The sequence below is a fragment of the Anolis carolinensis genome, chromosome 6 (assembly GCF_035594765.1).
Source record: "Anolis carolinensis isolate JA03-04 chromosome 6, rAnoCar3.1.pri, whole genome shotgun sequence".
Taxonomy (NCBI): Eukaryota; Metazoa; Chordata; class Lepidosauria; order Squamata; family Dactyloidae; genus Anolis; species Anolis carolinensis.
Window position 1 is genome coordinate 13,935,338 of NC_085846.1, and position 27,061 is coordinate 13,962,398.

The following is a 27,061-nucleotide window of genomic DNA, read 5'->3' on the forward strand; positions in this document are numbered from 1 at the left end:
CCTTGTAGCAACAGATACTAGTGTGAAGTATGGTGATGAAGGGGATGAGATATTTTTGGCCCTCTAAATCAGGGGTAACAATTTGCTTGTCACCTCTAAAATCTCTCACACTTCTATCATGGTGCCATAAGAGTTTGCCCAGGTAGGTGGCATAATACAGCTTCCCACAAATGGAAGTGAATTATTTGATTCAGGAAAGGGATTTTACAGAGAAGTAGGGGATAACAATGGTGGAAATGACAGCGGTGGCATTTGGACCAGCTGAGAGTTCTGTGTAACCAAAAAGCCATTACATTTTATCTTTGATGAGTGAATGATAGGCTCATTTCTTCTTTCCTTTTCCATTTGCAGACTGGCCGCCTAGATAAATCCTACCCGCTGGTCTCAGGGCACACGGGTCCTGTCCTGGACGTGGAATGGTGCCCCCACAATGACAATGTTATTGCAAGTGGGTCCGAGGACTGCTCTGTTATGGTAAGAGGTGGGTGGATTTTGGGGGGTGGGGTCAAAAAAGATGGCAGAAACTGGACTCAGGCCCTTTTCTTACAAGGGGAAGACTGTTATTAGGTGTGTTCTGTAGATACTACATATCACCTGTCCTGCTTCCACATTTTGACATTTGGGGCCCTGAATAACTTGAGATCAGGATATCTGAAAGTATGCCTCCTCCTGTATAAGCCTGCCCAGAAAATGAGATCCTTGGCAAAAGCCTTGTTGCATGTGTCATCTCAACAGATCCTGGATTGGAGAGTACAGAGTTTTCTCTGTGATGACATCTTGGCCAGGGTGCTCTCTCCCAAAAGATGTTAAAACTGCTCAGTTTCTCTTGTGCTTGTAGCAGACAGAGAAGACTGTTTTGGGTGGTCTTGATAAAACGGAATTATTATTATTAAAAATGTTTTGTAAGTTTATGCCTCATGCATCACTATGGCAAGGATATATCCCAGTTGCATATGGAGTTGGATTGGCCCTATAGGAAGATGAGCTAAAGGGGATAGATGAAGGGGCTATAGGCAAGCCAAATATTGCTGAGACACGGTCTCTTTTCCCTCAGTTCATCCATCTTCCATTCTCACTGTCCTGCTAACAGGTCTGGGCAGTGCCTGAAACTGGCCTCATACGATCCTTGAACGAACCCCTGGTGACTCTTGAAGGCCACTGTAAGCGGGTGGGGATTGTCACCTGGCACCCGACTGCACAGAATCTCCTGCTGAGTGCAGGTAAGGAAGGATGGCAGTGGGCTTAGGCAGATGGTTATGGTCACAGTCTTGCCAACCTATCTCCCACCCACCCATTCTCAGAGTTTGTCCTGCCTTCTGACTTATGGACTTGGATTTTCTGTCCTTCTTTTGCAGGATGTGACAATGTGGTGAAAGTCTGGGATGTGGGTGTGGGACAGGCACCTCTCTCATTAGACGAGCTGCATCCAGATGCCATCTATAGTGCATCTTGGAACCAGGATGGGTCCCTCCTCTGCACGACCTGCCGTGATAAGCATCTCCGATTGTTTGACCCACGCGCAGGGGGCACTGTTGCCAATGTAAGTGCAATCTGCAAGCAGGGTGAACGGTACTGGAAGAAACAGAATTTGACATTTCCTCAGAAGATACAAGGGTCTTCTTGTAGGTTCTCCCTCCCTAAATATTCTGGACCCAAACCAAGCTATCTAGGGTTTTAAAGATTATAGCTAGGCATTTGAATTTTGCCTGGAAACAGATTTCCACAAATTGTGTCACTGTGTCAGACTAAAGGCCTATATTTTTCCAGGGGCGGAAAACCTGTGGTAAACAGGCTGCACCCATTATTCCCAATCACTGACCTGGCAACAACTGCGAGGGCCAATTCCCCTCCTACTGAGTGTCCTATGGGCTGCCATCCCACACAGCATGGTGAAAATACTGTCATGCTGTGGTCCATGAGATACCACCCCAATGCCCCAAATAAATAAATATATGATTTCAGCATGGTTTTGGTACAATTTATTCTTTACAACATTTTGATGCAGGTCGCTTTTGCTGCAGTTAATATCTGAGGACAGAGTGCATCTATCCACCATATTGACTCATGCGGTATAAAAAAAAACAACAACCCTACTTCTGCTAGTGGCCTTCCCTGTTGACTGGCCACAGAGAAGCACTTCCTTTTGTTCATCCTGTCCCTATTGCCAAACAACGTAATTGTGCAACCCCAAGATCAAGAGAGCTAAGGAGATATTTTGCAGTACGGGGAAATTGGGCCCAAGCAAGGGGAAAACATGGAAGTTGCCTGCCTCTGAAAGTGCAGGGCTTCAAGGGAGTATCTATGCCTGGCAGGCTTTCATGTGGATGCTATTTAAGTATCTTTTTCTGATGCCCTCTGTCTTGACAACAGGAACTTCCACGCCCACATGAGGGATTGCGCCCAGTCCGGGCCCTTACCGTGAATGATGGGAAATTGCTCACGACAGGCTTCAGTCGCATGAGCGAGCGGCAGGTGGCTCTATGGGACATGGTGAGGAGAAAAATGTGTTCTTGCCAGTGATCATGCTGGGTGGGGGTTCTGGGAGTTGCAATTCGAAAGAAGTCATTTCCATCCCCTTCAATACTGTCGATTTTCCAGAAGGTCCCAATTAAGCCTCTGTTGTCTCGTCTTTAAAAATGTTCGTTTCTTTCTTACCCTCCCACTTTCCCCCTCTGTCCTACTTTAATTGCTCAAACTGAGTTCAAAGTGCAAAATTAATTCAGTAGTGAAGTGAAGGAGAAGTGGGATCTTGCCTTTCCCAGTAAGCTCAAACAAAAGGAAGAGCGTATGTGTTCTTCGTTCCTGCTATCTTAACCATACTGTGACATTGCTTGGCCACACATGTCCCTGCTTTGAGGTATGCATATCTCCAAGTTCTGCCCCTTTCTGCATAACCTGAAAGCCCTTTTGTTGGTGTGGTGAAAGTCTCACATGTCAAAGAGAAAAGGAGTGTCTGATGGGGAAAACTGGAGGCCAAGGCTGCAATACAACTTACCTAGAGCTGCTTAGTTTCATTGGACAAGAAAAGATTACATTTCCACAGTCAACACCTTTATTCTTTTGGTTATTGCCCTCACCACCATTTTTAACCTGATGGCTTTTCCCCATATGTCAGGCTATATCTTACCATGACCTGTGATAATGTGAACATTAGCTATGCTGCCTAGGGTTGATAGATGTTATCCATGAATTTGGGGGAAGTATGATCTATTCTGCAGGAGCCTGCAGCATGATGTGTAGTCTGAGCACTCCTTGAATAACTTCATCCAACAATGGGCACAACTGTGCCTGGAATCTTATGTACACATAACCTGAGTTTACATGTGCCCGGAAGCATCCAGTCCTATGTAAGGCAGTTTCAAAGGGCAGGAAGGTGCTCCTTTAGGCATCTAGTGGCTGAGGGAGGCACAGGGTTCTTGAGCTACATCCGGCTGTAGCCAAAAGGAAAAAAGCAGCTGTTGTCCTTCTCAATTCCCAGACTACTCAGTGGAGATTGAGGAAAGAGACGGCTACATTTTTTTCCAGGGTGAAGAAGTATAGCTGGATGTTACTCAATTATGCCACACCCTCCTCCAATCATTAAATGTCCATAAGGGCATGATCTGCTGCTGGAACACATTAGCCCATGGACAGAGACATGTGGTCCACCTGCATGATACAGTATCTCACCTTCCATTTCCCACAAAAACAGAAATGAGCATCATTTATTTTTCTTGTTTCAAGTCACTCCTTAAATTCTTGCCTCTACATATTTACATTTAACCCACTTTCTCTTTGTGCCCTAGAGGAATCCTGAGGAGCCACTGACCCTCCAAGAACTGGATACGAGTAGCGGAGTCCTCCTTCCTTACTATGACCCAGACACCAATGTGGTTTATCTGACTGGCAAGGTGAGGTCCAGAAAGAGTGAGAGTGGGGTTGCCTAGCCTGGAAATCAGCATTTGGGAATTACTGGTCAAAATTCCTATAAGCAATGTGTGCCAGGAAGAGGGGTTTACTAGAGATATCAGGGGAGTGTGTAACTGACAGAAATGTTAGGAGGAACAGAAATTGTTTTAAGGACATATTAGACCATATTGGAAGATTTATGAGGGGCAAAACTCTTGACAAGAAGAGACTGAACCTTCATATGTAACTTCTCAACTATAGGGTGACAGCAGCATTCGCTATTTTGAGCTCACGGGAGAGGCTCCTTTTGTGCACTATTTGTCCATGTTCAGCTCCAAGGAGTCTCAACGAGGAGGCGGCTGGATGCCAAAGAGAGGCCTGGATGTCAGCAAATGTGAAATTGCCAGGTATGATATGCCTGTTTCCCCTCATTCTTCTGCTATGGAACTAAATTATATACCTCCTTCCCCATCCTCTCAATAATTTTATCCTTCCAGTTAACCATGTGTAATTTGATTCCTGTTCTTGCCAAATTTCTCTAACCTGGTACCTAGCAGATTTTTTTTACATCTCCCACTATGTTGGCAGTGATGGGGGTTGTAGTCTTGCTCATCTGGTGGGCACCAAGTTGTAAGACACTCCTCTAACCTCTAGATCACACTTTGTCCCTGGTTCAGGGAAGGACTAAGATTTTTTCCTCCCAGATCGAGGACCTTTGTTCTTCTTGCTTCTGAAGATCTATTTTTGTTCAAACTCTTTTGTGTCTCTTCCAGGTTTTACAAACTCCATGAAAGGAAATGTGAACCTATTGGTATGACCGTACCTCGAAAGGTAAAAGATTCTTGTGTTCTGTAGCCTGGGCTAAAATGGGGTGATGATAGCCAGGATTTCAGAGCTCCCTTTAACTTCACTGTAAAACAAGAATACCATTCAGTTGCTTTTGACTAGACTTTTGTTTTGCTCTGTTAGAAATCTGATCACTCACACTTAGATAGTCTTATATGGTACTACATGGTTTATGGAGTCCAGTATTGGTGGTTCTCTAGATGTTTTGGAGTTCTGCTCTCAGAATCCCTGAATATTGGTCATAGAATCTGAGGGACCAAAAGATGAGAGCAGCTTCAATAGAGAATTTACCTATGTGGACTTAGGTCCAAAGGGGTGAAGAATTTCTTTCCTCTCTCCCCTGAAAGTCTGAGTTTTCTTCTTCCCTGTCCTTGGATCAGCCTCTCTTTTTATGTGCCTTTTGCAGTCAGATCTGTTCCAGGAAGACCTTTATCCGGACACACCTGGCCCCGATCCTGCACTGACATCTGAGGAGTGGCTGTCAGGGAAGAATGGCAGTCCCATTCTCATCTCCCTCAAGGATGGCTACACTCCTCAGAAGACCCGAGAGTTTAAGGTTAACCAGACCTTGCTACAAGGACCAAAAAGATGCCATGAAGGGACACCACATGGGGTAAGCAGTGGATTCCCTGGGCCATCTGGCTGGGGATGATGGGAATTGGGGAAATTGTTGGGTCATTGGAAAAAGCATCTAAAAGGGTAAAGCAGCAACAACAGAAGTTTTAGCAGATCAGAAGTTTCTTGAACATAGCAGTGGAGTGAATGAGCTTTAGTAATTACAGAAGAAGAGTCAAGCTTGAAAAGTTATAAGACTTTACTGAAAGAACTAAATTTCTATATAGGAAGTTAGAGCCTATCTAGCTCTCTGGAGACACTTTGTCCATCCCCATGCTCACAGAAGAAGAATGAAATAGAGGATTCAGGGGCTTACTATGTGGTCTGGAAACTGAATAAAAAGAGGTGTGTCCCTGAAAAGTATCCGTCTAACAAACAGGAGAGAAAGTGAGAGAGGCAGACAAAGAGGGCAATGGCAGAAGGGCTTTTATTGTCAGCTAATTCAGCTGTCTATCTCTCTCCTTGTGGAGGACTATAAACTTGTGCGAGATGTGGTTGAGTTCCAACAGAAACTTAGGGAAGGCTATTCAAGATCATTGGTGATTGGGAAAGCAAGGTAGGGGAAGATACAGATCTAGGCTAAGCAACATTAGCAAAAATAGTACTCAGAACCCAAATGCTAGGACAGCAGATGTTGTGGACACCAAAAGGCCTTTTTCCTGCCTATCAGAACGAGAGGGAGGGGAGAGCAACTTCAATGAAGTCCCTTCCTTCTTTGGTGGTAAAGTTGTGGATCAAGACTGAAGGTGTTTTTCTGATCTCCCACAGAATTCAACTTTAGATCAGCTCTCTGAGGACCTGAAGCGGCTGCAGGCCACCATCTCACAACAGGAGGAACGCATCTCAGAGCTAGAGAGGATTGTGAAGAAGTAACATCCCCATCTCTTCCACCCAACCAATCCTGCTTGCCACCAGATACATTGGACTTTGTTTCACTAGGCTTTGAAATACAAAACAAAAAGAAATCCTTGGTTTATTTGTGGGTGGATCCTCAGGGCATTATTAAGTTCCACCCCAAACTCAGGACAGAAGCTAAGCTTGCCAATTCCAGACAGGCCCTCCCTATTTGCTTGCCTGGTTCAATAGAGTCTGGGTCCTGCTTGGGAAAAATTAATGATACATAATCTCTTCTAAGGTCCCCAGGGAGAGGCAGACACCCATCTCTCGGGGGGCTTGATTACATGCATGTCTTTTTCTACATTATTTGCCCACTGGCCTGCTCGTTCCATTTTTTTTGGGAAGTGCTGGAAAAAGTCTTTTGAGGGCAGGGGCAAAATTTGCAAAGGTCATTTTCAACTAAAGCTCCTAGTATCTCCTATTCAGGATTATTGGAGCTATGGCCAAAAGACAAACTTTTCTAAGCTTTGGACTAGGTTGCATCTTAAAATTTCATGAAAATGGCAATGTTTTGTTCATCCAAGATACATTTAATTTTAGTAACTTTTTAAAAATTACAACTATTTCTCAAAACTACAGGTAGCCAGGACTATCTTAAAGAGTCATCTCTTGTGCAAAAAATGGAAGCTATTTCTTGAGACATGTGCTGCGATCCATCTGTGTTGCCTAATAAAGTACACTTGTTGCTTTAGAACTATTGTCATGTACAATAGCTTTATGTAAATATAATTCAAATTTTATGGAAGTTTTAATCAAATTCAGTCAATCAAGATTTCTTAAATGGTGTGGTACTCAAGTTTGTCTCGGTTTTGTTATTTACTCATGCATTCATTCTAGGCAGAATATATTAAACAATTAATTCCCCCCCCCCCCACCTTGTATTACATGCAATCAAATGAGGCAGACTCACTTGCTGCCAAACTAGTGGTGAGAACAAAAAAGTCTTATCATTCATTCCACCATGAAAGGATGCTTTCAGCCCTGCCAACCAACAACCACTAGAGGGCAGCAGGCTTCCCTCTCACTCCCAAGATGCCTACTGCTATCATTTTTCAGTCTTCTTAGACAGTATCTATACACAGCTAGCCTGTTGTCTATTTAAAAAAACAAAACAAAACAAAACCCACAAGCAAGAACACATCCTTTTGATCAGATAGCAAAGCCTGGAAAAGTTATTTTTCTGGGCCAGAACTCTCAAAACTACTACCCAAGCTCCTCTCAGATATGCAAGCAACTTGGATTCAGAGGTATCCCAGCTCTGATATTGAAGATGATTATTCGCTATGAGTAGCCATCCTTTTCATAAATGTCATATTGCAGAGGGAGAAAGCTTATTTTTGTTGCAATGGATTCAAACTGCAGGAAAAGAGATTTCACCTAAACATTAGGAAGAACTCCTTGACAGAACTGTTCGATAGTGGAATATGTGAAGGAGTCTCCTTTTCTTGAGGTTTTTAAGCAGCGGCAGTATGGCCATCTAATGGGAGTGTGTTGATTATGTATTCCTGCATGGCAGAAGGGGATTGAACTAGATAGCTCTTGTTTCTTCCAATTCTATAAATTTGCCCAATTCCCTTTAAAATGTGTAAGACAAATCCTATATAACCATAACCATATGTTGTCTGTTTAGTCTTTAATGTTCCACTATTCAGTTCCAGCCTTCCTGTATTAGAGCGTGGAGGCTAATTTTTGTGCTCTCTGCGGGTGGCACAATGGAAATAATGTGACAACTTCTGGTTTCCACTTTTATATATGTAAAATGGCAAATTTCTGCACTTGTGAGCAGTTCAGACCCCCAAAAGAGAACAGAGGGGTTTTCAGTGCATATAGGAGTATTGTGGGCTTAGAGGCTGATTACAGTTTCCCTTTTCTTGTGTTAGGGCAAAGATGTCTTATCTGTGGCTTCAAGATTCTGTTAGGCTGCAATTTTCAGGGATCCTATGCCATTAAGTAAGCTGAACAAAAAAAGCCAGGAGCCAATCAAAGTGGAAAAAGAAAATGTGGTGCTAAGTGGTCTTTTAAATGTGACTCCCATGATCCCTTTCCTGTGATAAGGAATGCTACAAGCTGCAGCTCACAAACATGTAGAGGTTTGGCCATTGCCTAATAAGTTAAGAGAATCAAACTTTAGAGTGGAAGGGAGAAAGGTTGGCTTGACATATATACACCCAGAAATGTTTCATTATTTTTAATTTTCTGGTTCATGCTCTTTCAAATATACTTAGTACTCTCACAGGAGTCATAAATAGGTCCCACCTCCATAGCATCCAGTTCATTCTACTTCCATCTGATGGTGGTACTTGTTTTGGTCGTGTCTCTGGCCTGCTGCTTTTCCGTCCAAGGCAAAGGGATAGAGGTGCACCTGTCACTTAGCTTCTTGTTCTTTGGCCCACTGTTCTGGCGTCAATGTTCTCTGTTCAAAGGCGTGGATATGTTTCAGCTCCTCAGATAAAAGTTCATTGACCAGACTAGGGAAGATGAGATGACGAAGAAATGAAAGGATGACAAACAAGAAAAATGCAAAAATACTTTCTGGTAACTTTGACTGTTGAAGACCATTCTCTCAATCATGTTTTCCAAGTTCCTAACTCATTACTTTTATCTAGCAGCAACAATAATTAATAAACATAACAGATGGGTGTTAAAGAGGTTATGTGCGCCAAGCTAAATGGGGTGGAAATATGCTGCCACTATGTAGGTTGGAAAGAAGTGGGATTTCAAATAATAATTGGTTCATGTATTTGGAAGCAAATCCTGGTTTTGCCGAGGGCCGTCTAAAAGATGTTAGAAATACAGGATGGTGGAAGTAGTGCTCCTCCAGGGGAGAGAAGTTGAAATCAACTGTCTTTCATTGGAAATATATAAAATATATGGAGTTATTTAAGCTATAATATGTTACTTTTCAGTGCCTTCTTTTTCCCCCCTCTTAAAAAAGTGTAAGGGAGTGATACTGACTTGTCACATGTTAAAACGTTTGCAAGTATGCCAATAAACAGAATTTCCATATAAGGTTTTGAATATGTTTGAATGCCAAAAGAAAAACAAATTGTGTATGCAATGCCGATCTCATTGGCATTGAATATTGGGGGGGGGGAGAACTTGTACATAATGTAACATTAATTTGACATGGTTTTAGTGTTGAATACTTAACACGTAACATTAGTATGATAAATGATACTCCAATCTATTTAGAACATCTGAAAGTTTTTTTAAAATTTGTTGTTTTTCAGTAGCACCAGTCAAGATTACAGGAAGTCCCTGAGTTACAAACATCTGACTAACAATAGTTAAGAACAGGAGTGAGACAACAAGGAGTGAAAGAAATCTTCCCCTCAGAAGGGAAATTCACTCCTGAGTTATCATGGGGAAAAGATATCTCCACTGAAACTTTATCACCAATCCTTGTTTCCACAAGCCAATTTTCTCAAAATCCAATTATCACTGGTACAGAAGAGAGGTGAAATCTACGATTTTGACATTACAGCATTGCCACAATAATAATTCAATGACGGTGGAGGGAGAGGGAAATGGGATCAGGACAGGTATTTAGGTATACTTAATTAAGTTAAGTATACTTGGTTATATGCTTAACCCAAAATAACACATAAGCTACACTTAACTAAGTAATTGATACAGGATTCTGGCCTTTAAAAAAATCCCAATGTTTACATGTGGTTTAATTTCTAGCCCTCTTGGTGGAGGCCTAGAAAAGCAGAAAATACAGGTTGATCCAAGGAAAGAGATTATAATAGTGGCACTGATGAGTTTAAGGTATATGTGTGTACAATTTTAATGGAACAAATAGAATTCTGGTAGTGACAGACAAAATAATTTCCAAGCTCTGCTCCCCTTCCATATCAAAGAGTATTCAGAAGCAGACTGCCACTGATACTAGAAGTGAGATACTACCACCATGAACAGCAGTTTTGCTCTCCAAAACTGGAAGAATATGTATGCGTTGCTCTGAGCTCCTTGGATAAAATACAAAATAAAAATGTAGGTAAATGTAAGAGATAGTGATGGCAAAGAACAACAGATGAGCCAAAGAACAAAAACTGAAGGTACATCAACAGAGAGAGAGAGACAAGCCCTAATTTTGGAGTCTTTTAACCCTCGTTTAGATTCTGTCATCACTGGAAAATTCTTCCAAGACTGTTCAAACCAGTAAGGCAAACCAACAAATTCTCTCTTTGTCCCACTTACCGGTGTCGCTGTAGCAGTGCCTTCCCTCGAAAACATGGAGACACTACCAGGACTTTGAAACTTGTGGCACAGCGTCCAGGGGTTGTATCTTCCACCTCCTTGTGCAGTTGAAAGAAGGGAGAAGGAGTGAGGAAAACCATTTACAGTATATATTGCTTAGCAAATTCAAGAACAAAACCTGAGAAACTGGATCAACAGCATCATGATCCAAGTGAGAATCTTCACATATATGTACCTGCTTCATTACAGATTATCCTTGAGGGAGGGAGGAAATCATATGGAATACAATGGAATTTCTCTCTAAATAATCACACTTAAGAAAAGCTGCAGGCAGAGGAAGAATGTTCTGGTTTGACCTAATTGTAGAGGACACCTAGCATGTATGGCAATTTTCGCATCTTATGGTCCCAGGTTCAAATCCAGGGAGCGGAATGAGCGCCCGCTGTTAGCCCCAGCTCCTGCCAACCTAGCAGTTCGAAAACATGCAAATGTGAGTAGATCAATAGGTACTGCTCCGGCGGAAAGGTAACTGCGCTCCATGCAGTCATGCCGGCCACATGACCTTGGAGGTGTCTACAGACAACGCCGGCTCTTCGGCTTAGAAATGGAGATGAGCACCAACCCCCAGAGTCGGTCACGACTGGACTTAACGTCAGGGGAAAACCTTTACCTATAGCACCTTAACTTCCTTCATGTTTACAAGTTTTACTCAGTGCACTTTGTCCACTGATTTTATTTTCTGCCTTGTAATTTTATGTGTGTGTTTTTTTTGTATTTGATACCACTGTATGCTTGTTTTATATCTGTGAGCCGCCCCAGGTCCCTCTGGGGTGATGGTGGCGGGGTATAAAAATAAAATTATTATTATTATTATCTCTTCAGTGACATTTGTGTCTTGGGATCCTAATGTTTCAAGAACATGTTTTTTTAAAACCTTTCCTTCAAGGTTGCCTCAAGACGGTATTTATAATTGCATTGTTGTAGGAAGCTTGGAAAAAGTACTCCACCCTCATGAGCCAATGAATGCCAAGATTTTGAGGTTGCAATTCTATGTATATTCTCCTAAGAGTAAGCTATGTCTAGAGACAGCAGCCTAAGAGTGTATCCTCATTGTAGAGTGGGAGGGAGCCAGTCTACCAACAGCTGCTGAGAGGCCCTCCTGCCATCTTTAAGGAGCCGCAGCTAGCACAGCGGTTTAAACCACCAGCAACTGAAAATCTTGCCGACCAGAAGGTCGTCAGTTCAAGATGCAGCTCCTGCCATCAGCCCTAGCTTCTGTTTACCCAGCAGTTCCAAAACAGCAATGTGAGTAGATAGATACTGCTTCAACGGGGAGGAAAAATGCACCCCTGAAAAACATGCCGGCAGTTCGATCAGGAAGGCATACATGGACAACAGGCTCCTTGGTGTGGAAAATGGAACAACAGCACCTCCCCATGGCCGAGTCGAGCACAGCCTCCAGATGCTGGAGATGAAAAAAAAAGTGGGAAGCCTTGCCTCTGCGTATGTACTGTCTGTCTTTGTTGTTAATTGCGTAACGACAACTAATGTTTGCCATGTATGTTTAAGTAATACGCTCTGAGTCCCTCTGGGGAGATACAGCGGAATATAAATAAAGTATATTATTATTATTAGAATTAGAGTTAGTGCAGTTTGCCACCACTTTAACTAGCATGGCTGGCAGAATGCTTGGAATCCTAGGAGTTGTATTTTTACAAGGTCTTTAGCCTTCTCTGCCAAAAGGTCTGGTGATTCAACAAACTACAGCTCCCAGGATTCCATAGCATTGAGCCATGGCAGCTAAAGTGGTGTCAAACTGCATTAATTCTACAGTGTAGATCAGGTATGGGCAAAGTAGGGTCCTCCTGGTGTTTTGGACTCCCAACTCCCACCATTCCTCACAGCCTTAGGCCCTTTCCTTTTCCCCCTCAGCCGCTTAAGCGGCTGAGGGGGGAAAGGAAAGGGCCTGAGGCTGTGAGGAATGATGGGAGTCCAAAACACCTGGAGCCCAGGTTTTCCCATGTATTTCAAGGGAAATTTTTTAAAATTAAAATCCACTGACCACATGCTCGGCCTCTAGGCCCTGAAGGAGCCGCTCCCGCAGAGACTCCGCGCTGAGAACAACAGAGGGCTCCATCCTCAACGAAGATCCACTCAAAATGAAAAAGAGACTGCCAAGAACTATCCATTTCCGCCTATGGTGTGCGTCACTTCCGCCCCTGGTTAGTCCCCTCTGTCTCCCTTCAGCCAATCAGGTTAGTTTGAGGCTACATCCGCTTCGGGTTGGAACAGCCAATCAGTGGTTCCCAATCTTTGACCCTCCAGGACTTCACCTCCCAGAATCCTCAGCCGCCCAGGCCAACTGTCAGGAATTTTGGGAGTTGAAGTTCAATAAACCCAACTGTAGTCTTTCAAAAAATATAAGTGGGGAGTTTTGATTTCCGGCAGAGATGGGAAGGAGAGGAGAGGAGGACTTCTGGTGACCAAAAGGTATCAAGTCCCCTTTGCTTTGGATTGTATAGAGGTAAAGGTAAAGGTTTTCCCCTGACGTTAAGTCCAGTCGTGTCCGACTCTGGAGGTTGGTGCTCATCTCCATTGCTAAGCCGAAGAGCCGGCGTTGTCCGTAGACACCTCCAAGGTCATGTGGCCGGCATGACTGCATGGAGCGCCGTTACCTTCCCGCCGGAGCGGTACCTATTGATCTACTCACATTTACATGTTTTCGAAATGCTAGGTTGGCAGGAATCCCACCGGAGCAGTGGTTCCAATGGAGGGAGTGCAGGGGCTTGAATCTCTTGAATCGCCACAAAGTTGTGCATCTACACTGTAGAATTAATGCAGTTTGACACCAACTGCCATGGCTCATGGCATTCCTGAGAGTTGTGGTTTTACAAAGCTCTGTCTGCCAAAGAGGGTTAGTGCCTCACCAAAGTACAACTTCCATAATCCCATAGCATTGGACCATGGCAGTTAAAGTGGTGCCAAACTGCATTAACTGTACAGTGTAGATGCACTCCGTGTTTCTTAAAGACTAGACTCCTCTGTGTGTTTTAAGAAGAACTTTATTGAGACAGAAAGAAGTCTATTTGTTGTTGTTGTTGTTGTTGTTGTTTGCCTTTGAGAGCAAATGGCCACTGACCCCACTGGACACAGATGACCCTGGGAACCAAGGACTGCCCATTCCCCACCATAGTGACCTTGTAGTTAATGATGAGCCCATGCAAAAAAAGTGTTGATTAATTAAAACTGGGCACACAGAGGGTGTAAGTATTTGGTATATGCAACAATGTAATCTCATCTTAAGAGTTTTTGACTAATTTAAGCTGGACACCAATACAGTAATGCCCCAAATATTGTCTTTGTACTGTTTTCCTATCAAGGTAAATATAACTGCAATTTTTTTTACTTATTTTCATAAATAAAATTCTTCTTTCTTGAGATCAAGAAACACCTGATTTTTGCTGCACCTTCAGGTGACACCTTCATGTCATTTCTTATCTCAGGCGACCTTGTCACAGGGTTTTCTTAGCCAGATTTGCTCAGAAGCAGTTTGCTATTGCCTTCTGAGGCTGAGAGAGTGTGACATGCCAAAAGTCACACTTTTTAAAATTGTGTTAGAAGCGAATATTGCTTCTGGTGTGAGAGGATCGGCCGTCTACAGAGATGTTGCCCAGGGGACGCCCGGATAAGTTACCATCCTACTGGGAGGCTTCTCTCATGTCCCCATTTGGGAAGCTAGAGCTGACAGATGGGCGCTCACCCCATCTCGCGGATTCGAACTGCCAACCTTTAGGTCAGCAGTTCAGTCGGCACAAGGATTTAACCCATTGCGCCACGATAAGTTTCCATGGCTGAGTTGGGATTCGAACCCTGGTTTCCAGGGTTATAGTCTGTGTGTGTGTGCATGTGTGCGCGCACACACACGATCATTGATACATATATACATACAAGATGTATAGCTATATAGATATATACAATTTAAATCCCTTTCAATATATACACTAACATATATGCAGGATGTCTCAAAAATGTATATACTTTTTTACAGCTAGTCATAGCCATGGTAATTTTTTGAAGACTAAGTAAATATATTTAGATTGAGGAATAAATGTTAGAATAGTCATTTAATCACCTTTAATCAAAGTTACAGATTTAATTGCAGTTTTATGTAATGTGTTCAAAATTTAGTCTCTGTGCAATAATGTACTATTCACATTGTTGAAGTTCAGAGTTACAAATCTCACTGAAAGTTTCTCTTTTAATTTTGTGACAATTCTGTATTATTGGAATGTTAAATTCTCTTAACGTGTATGTTTGTGTATGTGTATATGTATATACACATACATATAAAAAATTGAAATGTTTTCCTTAATGATATATAAGTTGCCATACTGTATATGTAGTGGTGACACTAAATTAGGGTTATAATACTCTTTTCTCACCCATAGAACTCTCGGATGTCTTCAGCATCTGGATGCAGCCATGGTGGTAGAGGTGTGCAGTTTCTTTGGGGTCTATCTGCTCTACTGCACCAATCCACGGTACCATGGACGCATCTACATTGGCTTCACAGTCAATCCTGAACGGCGTATCATTCAGCACAATGCCGGGAAACGCCGAGGTGGAGCCTGGAAGACAAGCGGCCGTGGGCCTTGGTAATTTATGAAAATAACGGAAAGCTGCCTGAATGATGAATCAGACCATTGGTCCATCTAGTTCAGTGTTGTCAACATTGATGGGCAGGGTTTGGAGCCCTATCTGGAGATGCTGCAGAATAAAGCAAAGCTTCTGTTACTGTACTTTGGCCTTTCATATTTTCCATTTCTATCTATTTTTGTTTTTATCCCTGTTGTTCTGAAAGGACTTTTAGGATCTGTTGGGAATTGTGATATTGGAGCCATGCATATTGGGAGACTAAACATGCTTCTTCTTTTCTTGCAGGGACATGGTGTTGATTGTCCATGGTTTTCCTTCAGATGTAGCAGCCCTCCGGGTATGGTGCTTTTGTTTGTACTCACAACTGCCTTTCTTCTGTATGTTGCTGTTGTTAATTGCCATCAAATCACCTCTAAATGAGAGCTCAACAGGATAAATTATTAACAGCCCTGCTTAATTCTGTTGCATCTCCCATTGCGTTTCACTTTCCATGTATTATTATTTTAAAGCCAGTGAGTTGTGAAAGTTAGTTTTGTCTCTGAATGAGAAACTAGCAAGGCAGGTTACTAACAGCCCTGCCCAGATTGTACAAACTCTGAGCTGTGTCTTTCTTGCATCTCTTCCCATATTGTGATCTTCCTCTTTTCCATTGCCTTTTATTTTTAAAAGTATTACTTTTTTCCCAGGGGATCATGCCATCTCACAATAATTCCAAAGTACAATAGCCTCAGCTTAGTCGTTTTGACTTCTAGAGAATGTTTGTTGTGCTGAAGATTTTTCAGTAAACTCTTTTGATTTGAGTCATTTTTTAAATTTCTTCCCACAGTTCGAGTGGGCCTGGCAGCACCCACATTCCTCCCGCCGCCTCAACCATGTTACCCGCCGCACATCCCGGGAGCGTCAGTTTGACTTCCACCTGCGTGTCTTGGCCCACATGCTCCGCACTGCGCCCTGGTGCCGCCTGCCCCTCACCATCCGTTGGCTCAAGCAGGAATATGCTCGAGACTTCCCTCCAGACTTGGAGCCTCCTCTGCACATGCCAGTGGCCTTTGGGCCAGTGAGAGCTGTCAAGGAGACCAAGGGAGCAAAGGCAGCACCTTCAGAGGGACAGGGAGTGACTCTGAAACGTTGTAGCGTCTGTCTGAAAAGGTTCCAGGTAACAGTCAGGGTACATCGTAGTGGGACACTGGGTTTGTGGGAGAGTGAAGGTGCTCAGGATTTTAGGCGTCACCAGAGGGTTCCCTGGTACCATCGATTGCTGGTTTCTCAGAATTTGTATATTTCTTCCCATTCTAAAAGGTGAACAATTCATTCTTGTGCCATAGGAACTGGCATAAAAACTTAAAAGCCAAAGTATGATGATATTTTTGGTCTCATATATATATTCTTTTGGGGATGGTGTGAGGGGAGTTGTGCTGAAAGTTGAAGCCTCTACTTATGAATTTTTCTTTTGCAGGAAGGAGATGATGACATTCTCCTGCATTGTTTTCACCCAGGGTGCACCATGGTTGCACATATCATGTGCCTGGCTAATTTTTTCCTAGAGAAAGAACCAGATCACATCCTGCCCATAGAAGGCCCGTGCCCAGGGTAAGTAGGTTGTTCTGGACTATGGCAGAATTAAATGGTGGCATAACATGGATCAAATTTAAATATTGGCACTGATTCCCCCTTTTCTTCCTCTTTTTCCTTAGTTGCAAGAATCTTGTGCTTTGGGGAGATCTGATCCGTCATCATAAAGGCTGTTATGGTGACCTAGAGGCTGATCCCACATCCTCTCAAGTAAAAATCTCTGTTATTCTTGGTACTGGAAAACCAATTGGTTATGTTTCAACAGGGGATTTATGCTCTTTTTACACTGCAGAGATATTTTGTCTTTATGCTTCTCTTTCCCCATGGACACTAATAATGATTTGTTTCCTTAAAATTAGTAAACTCCTTTCCCTTTATTTGTTATCTCACTTCCCTTAAGGTATATTGTTAGCTGCCTTCAAACTGATTCTGACTTATGGCAACTTTATGTCAAGGTTTTCTTGGAAATATTTATTCAGAAGTCGTTTGTCATTGCCTTCCTCTCAGGCTGAGGAAACGTGACTAGCATCAGGTCACACAGTAAGCATACACAACTGAGGAAGGATTGAAAGCCCAATCTTTCAGAATGCTAGTCTTCTATTCAAACTGTGGCACAATGCTAATTCTTACATCTACAATGTTACATTTTATTGTAAAGCCTACACATACATGGCATAGGTTTTACTGATTTTCTACCATGTAACCACCTTTTCTTTCTTTTATTATGCAGGAACACTGGGCTAATGAACTGCAACTGTGAAGTGCCTTTTAAAGAGGTGATCAAGGTTCGTCTTCTCCAGAATAACCAGGAACACCAGGATTTAGTGTGGAACAGCTCCTTTGACTCTTCTGCATGTGGAGTATTCTTCTACTTCCCTTTTCCCAGCTGGATCTGGGACTTTCAAAATTCCAGCCCCAGAATCATGCATCAAATGAACTACTTAATTTTATGAAGTGCAATAATGAAATAATGGACCAAGAATTGGGCATATCTATGAAACTAGTATGGTATGTGTGGGACAGGATTCATAGCCTCTAAGAAGAACAAAGAGTAAGCATTGACTGGATCAAGGAAATGTAACATTGGGTTGCCCAAGACATTTGGACTGCAAATCCCATATTTTCTGACTTGATCATGCTCATCGTGGCTTCTGCAGCTGTAGTATAAGATATTTAGAAGGTGCCAGGTTCCCTTCAATTGAACTAGATTATTGAACATTTTCTCCAGCTCATATGCCTTAATTTTTTGGCAGCAAGTGCATTGAACTGGCATTCCAGTGTATCAGATCACTGACATTATGAAGTAGGAATAGAGATGTGAAATGAGTATGCAACTGTATAGGAGCCAGTTCCCTCTGTGGAGGCACCCCCATGGGTAGCACTTCCCCCAGCAAGCCTGAATACATATTTTTCTTTCAATGTGGTGACAGGAAATGACATAACATCACTTTGTGTTGCCATTTTAAGACCGTGTCGGAAAGGGAGTTTACAAATACAATGTTTAACTTTTTTGGTATAATTTAACACTCACACTTCACTGTGGGAACAAAATGTAAAAGCCCTTAGATTTGAAAAGGCTCAGAACTTTATAATGTTCTTTTAAAACAAGAGGAAGATTCTGCTATATAAAAAAGCCGAATCTTCCCTTTTGCCTTAATTTAAATACACAACCATCTGCACCAGGGATGGGAATCATGTCGTTTTAAGTTTCCCATCATTCCTCACCATCAGTTCGTTAGAGCTTCTGGGGTTAGAAGTCAAATATCATCAGAACACTTCCATGATTGGTTACATCCACAGAATGAACCGCCATGGCTAAGAACCCTCAGGTGCATACAAATGCAATAAGCATCCTGCTTAAGAAACAACAACCATTGACAGGTTTTACTAAAACCAATGTTTGGACTTGTGAATGTTTGATAAGCATGAATTCTTCAGTCAAACTTCTCACACAAAGTCTAGGAAAACAGCAAAATATATTATTACATTGCATTGGTTTTTTTTTTAAAAGGAATGAGGTGATTAACAGTCATGTCAGTTTGGCCTCATTTAATTAAAACAGCAAAATCATACTGCAGTCCTGTGTGACCGCTGCAAAGGAACTTCCCTTGGACCCTATAAAGTCCTCCTTAGCAACAGTAGACCCTGAAGAGGAGCCAGGTGTGTCTGTTTTTAAAAAATTCAGTCTGATTTCCTTGCAGCTTGATTTGTCAAATCTTCAGTTACTGTGTACTTTTGCCTTTAACAACAGCTTGATATGCAGAGATGAATAGGTGACAATTTTGTGTCAATGCTGTGAAACCTGTTGATTTTTGTATACATAGATATTAAAGGAATACAAGCACACCAGGCCAGTATTTCTTTAGGTCAGATATCAATTTTCTCTCCAGACCAAGACCTGGCATTTATTTTAACTTGGATTCAGGCTACACCTCTTTTCAAGTGGGTCACATCCTTTGGTTGGGTGCAGAACAAAGTCTATTGATTGCTGTCAAACAATGGAATGAAGTGTGGGTTTTTTTCCTAGTAAATACATTTCTGCTGGATCATATTTTGCTTTTACATGCTTGAAACATCTTCATGGGAAGTCAGCTTTTGGCAATAATACAGCAAAGCAATTCTGGCTTGGTAAAAAAGTCAGTTACCTCATCAAAAATAGCAGTTATCCAAGTTCTGCCTTCCAGCAGCATCTCTAATGTAGGCTCTGAGTCCAAGCCAGAGGCCACTATGAAATGCCAACTCCTTCAGCAAGAGAGTCAATAATAATGTACTTAACAGTTTGGAGGCTGAATTCCTCGCCATCATTCTGCATCAGGCAAAGCTGGGTGACATTCCTGTTTCTGATACTCCGTCAGTTTCCTTGACTTTCACCAAATGATAGAAGCAGGCAGAGATCTCTAACTTGATCAGGGTGGGTCTCCCTGAAAGTTGCTTGTCTTCTGGCATGTTTCACCAGAATCAATCAGACGAGCAATGCATATTCTCATGGCTGCCATCATACTCTGCAGCAGCTTAGCTTCTACTCCAAACCTTGCAGCACAAACAGGCGACTACAAGACTTTCATGCTCTCCATCCATTGGCAGCCATTGGCACTTTGTCAAGATCTTCCTTGGCTGCAACAAAGTTTAAAAATACATTAGAAAAAGGCAAAAAGTAGAAAAGCAAGCCAGGGCTTATTTTCTCCAAGTTGGAAGAACTGTTTATTTTATGGGGAGCTAATCAACTGGTTTCTTGGAACTCAAAAGTTAACCAACCTATGTCTGCTGAGCTCAGAAACAAGATCTGCTTTGTTCAACAGGATTAATCCTATGGAAGTGTGCAGAGGATTGGAATCTGAGACCTAAGACTGCATGTTGTGCAGACTTACCAGAGAGTAAGTCTGAATATACGTAGTACAAATTACTTCTAAGATGACATGCACAGGGTTCTTGATCAAGAAATAGTCTTTTCCCGCCTCTTCTTAAGATACACCAGGAATGGCTCATAAAGCTTCAAGCTTAGTTCGAAATAAGGAGCAGTAAAGTTTTGCTATTCTAGCAAGAGCTGAGTTAGTGGATTTCTGCAAATCCAAAAGTCCTCCTGCATTCACAGCGTGTTCATTCCCTTCTTTCACAGACTGAACTTTGGGATGTAATTTTCTGTTGATTGAGAGCCAAAATGAATTTAAAATATATCTCTTCCCGCCTCCTTTCCATTTTGCACACATTTATCTAACAACGCATTCTCCAGCCTTGCTGCATAGTGTTACATTAAAACCAAAATTGGGCAGAATCAACAAGAAGCTCTAGGTGAGAGGGAAAGCATAGCTACCAATAGCCCTCCAAGGAAGCTATCAAGCGTTTTCTCACACACAAACTGTACTGCAGCAGCCATTCCACTGGGCTGATACATTTATAACAATAACAATGTATATTTCCAGCTTGACCAGGATGGCCCCATTCTTGTTGGCCTTCCGCAAGCAAATCAAGACTTGTTTTCTGCAAGCAGACATTTGGAAAAGGATAAGGGACACATTGCTGGGGTGGTTGTAGGTGGGATTTTGGGGAAAATTGGGTGTTTTAAAATGCATTTTAATTGTATTTATTGTATTTTAACTGTAGTTTTAACTTGACACACAGTACTGTTTAATTGTTTTTTAATTTTTGTATTTGCTTTGCTTTGCTTTGATCAAACTGTGTAGCTGTTAGTTGCCTTGAGTCCTCTCAGGGAGAAAGGCAGGGCATAAATAAAGTTAATAATAATAATAATAATAATAATAATAATAATAATAATAATAATAATAATAATGACAGTTCAGTTTCTTCATTTCCTTTTCCTTTCTCCTTTGCTTTTCTTTTGATGCTGAGTCCTTTTTAGACAGAAAGCCTGAGTCTAAATACTGCTTTGATCTTTTTTTTAAAATCAGCAACTTAAGAATGTTTACTTACTTGGAAATTATTTCCAAATGTAGAGTGTGGCATGAATATACAGTAGAGTCTCACTTATCCAACATTCGCTTATCCAATGTTCTGGATTATCCAATGCATTTTTGTAGTCAATGTTTTCGATACATCGTGATATTTTGGTGCTAACTTCGTAAATACAGTAATTACTACATAGCATTACTACGTATTGAACTACTTTTTCTGTCAAATTTGTTGTATAACATGATGTTTTGGTACTTAATTTGTAAAATCATAACCTAATTTGATGTTTAATAGACATTTCCTTGATCTCTCCTTATTATCCAACATATTCGCTTATCCAACGTTCTGCAGGCCCGTTTATGTTGGATAAGTGAGACTCTACTGTAGTAATTTAAGACTGTGTTCTCTCCTATTTATTATGTGTATTATTTTATCATAAACTGTTTTGAGTCCCTTTGGGGAGTGGGGGAGGTGGAATATAAACCAAGCTAGCAAGGAAAGAAATGATATATAAATAAGAGGGAAATAAGTGTTCCTACCATGAATGACGCCTCTGATGGTTGGTGACATGTGAGCGCCGTGTGAACCTCTTTCCGCAGTAGGTGCATTGGTGGGGCTTCTCCCCAGAGTGAATGAGGAGGTGCTTTGTGAGGGTTGCATTTCGGTTGAAGCTGTTTCCACATTCTGGGCACTGGTACGGCTTCTCGCCCGTGTGGATCCTTTCGTGCCGGATCAAGTCCCACTTCTTCCGGAATCCCTTCCCACACTCTTTGCAAAGATGCCGCTTTGTTTCCGAGTTAGACAGTGCCCCGCCAAGGCCTCTGTCCTGGATCACTCTCACAGACAGGTAACCCTTTGGCTGTTTTCCCAATCTATGCTCACGCACGTGCGATCTTTTTGGATCGCCCCTTGGGAAAGCAGCTTCTCCAAATCCTCCATGAAGTCGTCTTCCTTGCTCTTCCAGTTGAGCTTCTCCCTGGAGCAGATCTTTAGCCCCATTTCTGGTCACAAAGTTCTCTTTTGTTGGGAGAAAAGGGGAAAAAAGTGTTCAGGGCATCTGGTGTTGCATGCAGAGGTGGGCAATGATGCAAGGGCAATTCATTCATCCAACAATCCCCCTCCATGGGAGAAAAACCCTTTTTCTGAATCCCTCTCAAAATGGCAACTGGAAGTGGTATTGCATCACTTCCACTTGCAATTTTGAAAGCAACTCCCATAACAGAGGAATAGGGCAGTTCTGGAGTGAAGAATGTGTTCTGCATGTTTGGTGTGCTTTCTATGTGCATCTAAGGCAAAATCATGCTGACAGTATTATTAAATGAGGGTCAGGGGATTTGGAGATATTTGAAATGAACTTTAGGATTTCAGGAAAAATTATTTTCAGGATCCCTAGTATTGTGGTCTCCATGCAAGAACAGGAGAGCTCTGACCCTTCTTAAATCAGTTCATAAATTCAGTATATTAAACAATTAAGATGTTGGGCTATTTTGATTATGTGCACAGATGTTAATTTCTCTTAGTGCTTTTGTTTTGTCTTACCTAAACAAAACTAACATCCCTTAATAGACACCTTGCAATTACCTTGCAAACTGATATCTTCATTTTCAACTTGTTTGGCCTCCCTGCGTGGATGTTGCTGTGCTGCCTCAGACAGAGCCTGATCTACAGGGGAATTGACGATCACCATCTCAATTGGCACAATTACCTGAAACAACAAAATGTTGAGATATGGTCAAGATAGTTGAACCATAGTAGAAGAACTGCTATCATTTCAGAGCTCGGAATAGTTATTGTTTCAAGAACTGCCAATCTCAGAAAGCACAACCATCATGGTTAGGGGATTCTGGAAGCTAGGGTCCCCCAAAGAAACTTTCCCAAACATTGTATAAGAAGTCATATTTCTTATCTGTATATCTGAAATGGCTCTCCATATGCTTTGCAAAAACACCAGTCAATTGTGTTTTTAATGCATTTAAAAATTCTTTTTTTGCAAAAGAGGGAAGAATAGAGTTTATTTGTTAGTTTTAGTTGGCGGGGGTGGGCGGGATTTAATGGGGTGCGAATAATATGGGGTTATTTTTGTATCAAATTATTTTTGTTTTGTTTTCTGTGTTAACATCTGTATTACTTTTTTAATTTGTTGAATTTAAGTTACATTTTTGAAAATTTAATTATTATTTTTAAAAGAGCAAGACCAGAACAGAGACGTTCCTTACCTATTGTGTCCATCGCTCCATCTCTTGCTGCCTCTGCAAGATCTCCTCTGCTAGGGCCACATTTGAGGTTATTTTTGTATTGGATTCTTTTATTTTGCTTTCTATTTTAGTGTCTGTAGACTTTAAAAAAACTTTACTGCCTGTCTCAGCAAGAACTCCTCTGCCAGGACCACACACAGGGTTATTTTTGTATTGAATTCTTTTATTTTGTTTTCTATTTTAGTGTCTGTACAGCCTTTTTTTTTTTTACTTTATTGGCTGCCTCTGTAATTGCTTCTATGGAAGAACCACATATGGGGTTATTTTTGTATTGGATTCTTTCATTATGTTTGGATTTAAATTACATTTTAAAAAAATCATACACACACATAAAAATATATAAATATAAATAATAATAATACACTGTATTTATATTCTGCTTTATCTCCCCTGAGGGACTCAGAGCAGATTGTAGAGTATACATATAAGGCAAACATTCAATGCCTTTAGAACAGTGAACAGCAACGATTAACATAAACAAAAGTAAGGCCTCCCCTTCATATCCAGCATCTGGAGGTGATGCTCAACCCTGGCCATGGGGAGGTGCTCTTGTTCCATTTTTCCATGCCGAAGGAGCCTGTTGTCCATAGATGTCTCCGATCATATGGCTGGCATGTCTCCATGGGGCGCCTTTTTACATTTCCTTCTGAGGTGGTACCTATTGATCTACTCACATTGCATGTTTTAGAACTCTAGGTTGGCATAAGCTATTATTATTATTAACTGGATTTCTATACCGCTTTTCTCACCCCTGGGGGGACTCAAAGCGGTTTACAACATAATAAATGGCAAAATTCAATGCCTTACATTTATATAAAAATATATTACATATCTAAATAAAATACATACAACTGTAGATTAAAACTATTAAAACTATAAAAACATCAAACAAAGACATATGCATAAAACATGCTATTACAGCAATTAACATAGATCTTTTCTCTTCTAGGTCTGACAGCCAGGAGCTCACCCTGACTCGCAGCTTCAAACTGCCAACCCTCCGGTCAGCAGATTTCCTAAAGCTAGTGGTTTAACCCACGGTCCCATATCAATATCCATATCCATATGGATAAAACCTGTGATAGAGAGGTTCCCTACCTGCTGGGCCCACCTCTCCACCTCCTGCTGCCGCTGCAGGAACTCCTCTGCCAGGGCCACAGCCTGGTCGCAGGTCTCGGGGCCATGTTCCCGGATCCAGTCTTGCATGTCCTGCGGGAGGATGAAAAGGAACTGCTCCAGGATGAGGAGGTCCAGGATCTGCTCCTTGGTCTGGTTCTCCGGCCGCAACCACCGCCGGCAAAGCTTCTGCAGCTGCCGGCACGCCCCCCTCGGCCCCTCGGCCGCCTGGTAGGAGAAGTGCCGGAAGCCTTGGCGGTGCGTCTCGGCAGCGAGGGAGCCGTCCAGGTGCAGAACGGCCACCTTGACCTTCCCATGGTCCCCCTTGTCCTTGGCCTCCGGGCTGAAACAGGCCTGCCGGGCTTGACCGCCGAGGACGGGCATCAGCCTTGCGACCCACTCTTCTCTCGGCCGCTGCGAGGCGTCCGCCATCCGCTCGAAGGCGGCCAAGTAGGCCTCGGTGTTGGTCCCTTGAGCCACAGGAGGCAACTGGAGGCCATCCCACTCCATGGCGGCCACGGGAGGCGGCAGCAACTCCAACACCCTCGGCCACTGACCATTCCAGCACTGGAGTGGCTCCTCGGGCAGCTCCTGCTTGACTTTGGAGAGCTCCTCTGCGGTTCCTGGCTGGATTATGAAGGGGGATTTTCCATTCTCTTCAACAGCAGCGCCATCCCCTTGGCACTGAGACTCCATTTTCACTTGAGCCTGCAACAGAAGGCCAGGGTCTGCCATTTCGCTTGAAGGGGCTGCCATCTTGTTCACCACCGCTCTTTTACTGAAGGAAACCTTCTCAGGGCCTGTGGTTAAAAAAGTCAATTCTAAGTTTATTTCAATTCGTCATATTTCTTCAATCATGTAAGACACAACCCTGTTTTAGAGATGTTTACATGGGTATTAAAGTGCGTCTTAGAATCGAAGAAACACAGTATTTAAATATTTTAATGTTTACTATTCTATCGTATAGAGCAGGCATGGGCAAAATTGGGCCCTCCAGGTGTTTTGGACTTCAACTTCCACAATTCCTAACAGCCTCAGGCCCTTTCCTTTTGTCCCCTCGTCTGCTTAAGCAAGGCAAGTGAGGTTGTACGGCTGTACAGCCATGTTCCAGAAGCATTCTCTCCTGACGTTTCTCCCACATCTATGGCAGGCATCCTCAGAGGTTGTGAGATCTGTTGGAAACTAGGCAAATGAGGTTTATATTGAAGGGACCATAAGCCAGAAAATAGTAAATTTTTGCCTATGTAACTTTGCCTCTGAATATGCCCCTCCCTTCATCTGCAACATTTACACTTACCTTAAGCAGACAAGAGTTCTTTCCCCCACCCTGGACTTTCCACAGATATATAAACCTCAGACTTCCCAACAGACTTCACAACCTCTGAGGGTGCCTGCCATAAATCATCAGGAGAAAATGCTTCTGGAACATGGCCATACAGCACAGAAAACTCACAGCAACTCTATTATTATTATTATTATTATTATTATTATTATTATTATTATTATTATTTACACTTTTCTTTTGTCTCTTGATCCAGACACAAAGTGTTTGTAGCCTGCAGTCCTCTGCTCTGGACACCTGCCATTTTTGCAACCCAGCTTGTGGAAGGATGCTATGAAAAGAGAAGAGCTTTGTAACCTATCTACATGCAACACTTAAAACAACTAGCTCTATACATGTACCATTTTAAAAATGACAGCTGGAGTATCTATAACAGGCATGGGCAAACTTGGACCCTCCAGGTGTTTTGGACCTCAACACCCACAAGTCCAAAACACCTGGAGGACCCAAGTTTGCCCATGCCTGATCTATTCTATAAGCTCAGTTGTTGTTATCTATTACTATGACAGAGAACCTTTATGGTGTACTTATTTGAATACTGGGCTATGGGCGCATCTACATTGTGGAATCAATGCAGTTTGATACAACTTTAACTGCCATGGCTCTATGGAATCCTGGGAGTTTTACAAGAGCTTTAGTTTCCTCAGCCAAAGAGTGCTGCAGCCTCACCAAACTACAACCCCCAAGATTCCGCAGCTTTGAGCCATGGCAGTGAAAGCGGTATCGAACTGCATTAATTCTGCAATGTAGATACATCCTAGGACACAGAGTAATAGATTCAAATGTTTAGGAACAGCTAAACATTAGGAAGAACTCCCCCTCCTTGATGTTTTGAACCCCCATCATCTTCCTCCCATCCCACCAGGACTCACCCTTTGCAGCTTCACTTCTTTTGCTGGAGGAGAAGGACATTAAATCCTCAAAAAGCACATTCAGTTTTCCTAGGCGGAAAAGGGAATGTGCAGCAGCATGTTGGGGACCTCCCTGGAGCCCTTCTGCAGCCTCTCTAGGACTACTAGCCTGCCGTTTTTGGATTTTTTAACCCACTATTTCCCAAACTCTAGTCTTTTTGGTCTTTGGACTTCAGCTCCCAGAATCCCAATTCATTGGCCGATGCAGCTGAGGCTTCTGGGAATTGAAGTCCAGAAAACCTGGAGGACTCGTTTGGGACAGTTGTAACCTTTAAGTTTCACAGGAGACTCATTGGAAGTGTTTGATTACAACAAAAAAGAAGAATCTTATACTTATTTATCTATTTTTCAAG

General features: G+C 42.3%; 4 protein-coding genes across 6 annotated transcripts in view; 2 read left to right on the forward strand and 2 right to left on the reverse strand.

Moving 5' to 3' along the window:
- The window catches only part of coro1a (coronin 1A), a 17,776-nt gene extending 10,734 nt beyond the window's left edge, over nt 1-7,042 (forward strand). For both annotated transcript variants that reach the window (XM_062957958.1, XM_008117151.3), the window contains exons 3-11: nt 352-474; nt 1,091-1,220; nt 1,356-1,540; nt 2,371-2,490; nt 3,786-3,890; nt 4,150-4,295; nt 4,662-4,719; nt 5,141-5,347; nt 6,118-7,042. In XM_062957958.1, the coding sequence (XP_062814028.1) occupies nt 352-474; nt 1,091-1,220; nt 1,356-1,540; nt 2,371-2,490; nt 3,786-3,890; nt 4,150-4,295; nt 4,662-4,719; nt 5,141-5,347; nt 6,118-6,222 (1,179 nt within the window). In that variant the 3' untranslated portion in view covers nt 6,223-7,042. The remainder of the gene's footprint in view (nt 1-351; nt 475-1,090; nt 1,221-1,355; nt 1,541-2,370; nt 2,491-3,785; nt 3,891-4,149; nt 4,296-4,661; nt 4,720-5,140; nt 5,348-6,117) is intronic.
- Nucleotides 7,043-8,419: 1,377 nt separating this feature from the next.
- Nucleotides 8,420-12,664, reverse strand: bola2b (bolA family member 2B). Its single transcript, XM_062957967.1, has 3 exons — nt 12,512-12,664; nt 10,450-10,547; nt 8,420-8,714 (listed from the first exon to the last, which is right to left on the reverse strand). Exons 1-3 carry the CDS (start codon nt 12,584-12,586, stop codon nt 8,612-8,614), a joined length of 276 nt encoding a protein of 91 aa, XP_062814037.1. The 5' UTR covers nt 12,587-12,664; the 3' UTR covers nt 8,420-8,611.
- Nucleotides 12,665-12,783: 119 nt separating this feature from the next.
- slx1a (SLX1 homolog A, structure-specific endonuclease subunit) lies at nt 12,784-19,023 on the forward strand. Of its 2 annotated transcripts, none has more exons than XM_008117153.3 (7): nt 12,784-12,939; nt 14,898-15,104; nt 15,391-15,442; nt 15,932-16,261; nt 16,562-16,695; nt 16,800-16,887; nt 17,408-19,023. In XM_008117153.3, exons 2-7 carry the CDS (start codon nt 14,932-14,934, stop codon nt 17,435-17,437), a joined length of 807 nt encoding a protein of 268 aa, XP_008115360.1. In that variant the 5' UTR covers nt 12,784-12,939; nt 14,898-14,931; the 3' UTR covers nt 17,438-19,023. The 2 variants fall into 2 exon arrangements, with proteins under 2 accessions (XP_008115360.1, XP_062814038.1); XM_062957968.1 differs by lacking the exon at nt 12,784-12,939 and adding an exon at nt 12,980-13,139.
- LOC103279909 (zinc finger protein 24) lies at nt 18,635-26,827 on the reverse strand. The gene is made up of 5 exons (XM_008117152.3): nt 26,670-26,827; nt 24,438-25,255; nt 22,666-22,789; nt 21,624-22,101; nt 18,635-19,791 (listed from the first exon to the last, which is right to left on the reverse strand). Exons 1-5 carry the CDS (start codon nt 26,707-26,709, stop codon nt 19,776-19,778), a joined length of 1,476 nt encoding a protein of 491 aa, XP_008115359.2. The 5' UTR covers nt 26,710-26,827; the 3' UTR covers nt 18,635-19,775.
- Between the last annotated feature and the right edge of the window lie 234 nt (nt 26,828-27,061).

What these genes read in the sequence shown, in the direction of transcription:
- LOC103279909 (XM_008117152.3), bottom strand. Translation starts at nt 26,709, where the DNA reads ATGTCCTTCTCCTCCAGCAAAAGAAGTGAAGCTGCAAAGG. An exon ending in AAGAAGTGAAGCTGCAAAGG is followed by an intron (nt 25,256 to 26,669) that starts GTGAGTCCTGGT and finishes TTTTAACCACAG; the next exon opens with GCCCTGAGAAGGTTTCCTTC. An exon ending in TGAAGATATCAGTTTGCAAG is followed by an intron (nt 22,102 to 22,665) that starts GTAATTGCAAGG and finishes TCCCAACAAAAG; the next exon opens with AGAACTTTGTGACCAGAAAT.
- bola2b (XM_062957967.1), bottom strand. Translation starts at nt 12,586, where the DNA reads ATGGAGCCCTCTGTTGTTCTCAGCGCGGAGTCTCTGCGGGAGCGGCTC. An exon ending in GCCTAGAGGCCGAGCATGTG is followed by an intron (nt 10,548 to 12,511) that starts GTCAGTGGATTT and finishes CAACTGCACAAG; the next exon opens with GAGGTGGAAGATACAACCCC. An exon ending in GCACTGCTACAGCGACACCG is followed by an intron (nt 8,715 to 10,449) that starts GTAAGTGGGACA and finishes CATCTTCCCTAG; the next exon opens with TCTGGTCAATGAACTTTTAT.
- slx1a (XM_062957968.1), top strand. Translation starts at nt 13,102, where the DNA reads ATGACTGCATGGAGCGCCGTTACCTTCCCGCCGGAGCG. An exon ending in TCTGTCTGAAAAGGTTCCAG is followed by an intron (nt 16,262 to 16,561) that starts GTAACAGTCAGG and finishes TTTCTTTTGCAG; the next exon opens with GAAGGAGATGATGACATTCT. An exon ending in CTGATCCCACATCCTCTCAA is followed by an intron (nt 16,888 to 17,407) that starts GTAAAAATCTCT and finishes TTTATTATGCAG; the next exon opens with GAACACTGGGCTAATGAACT.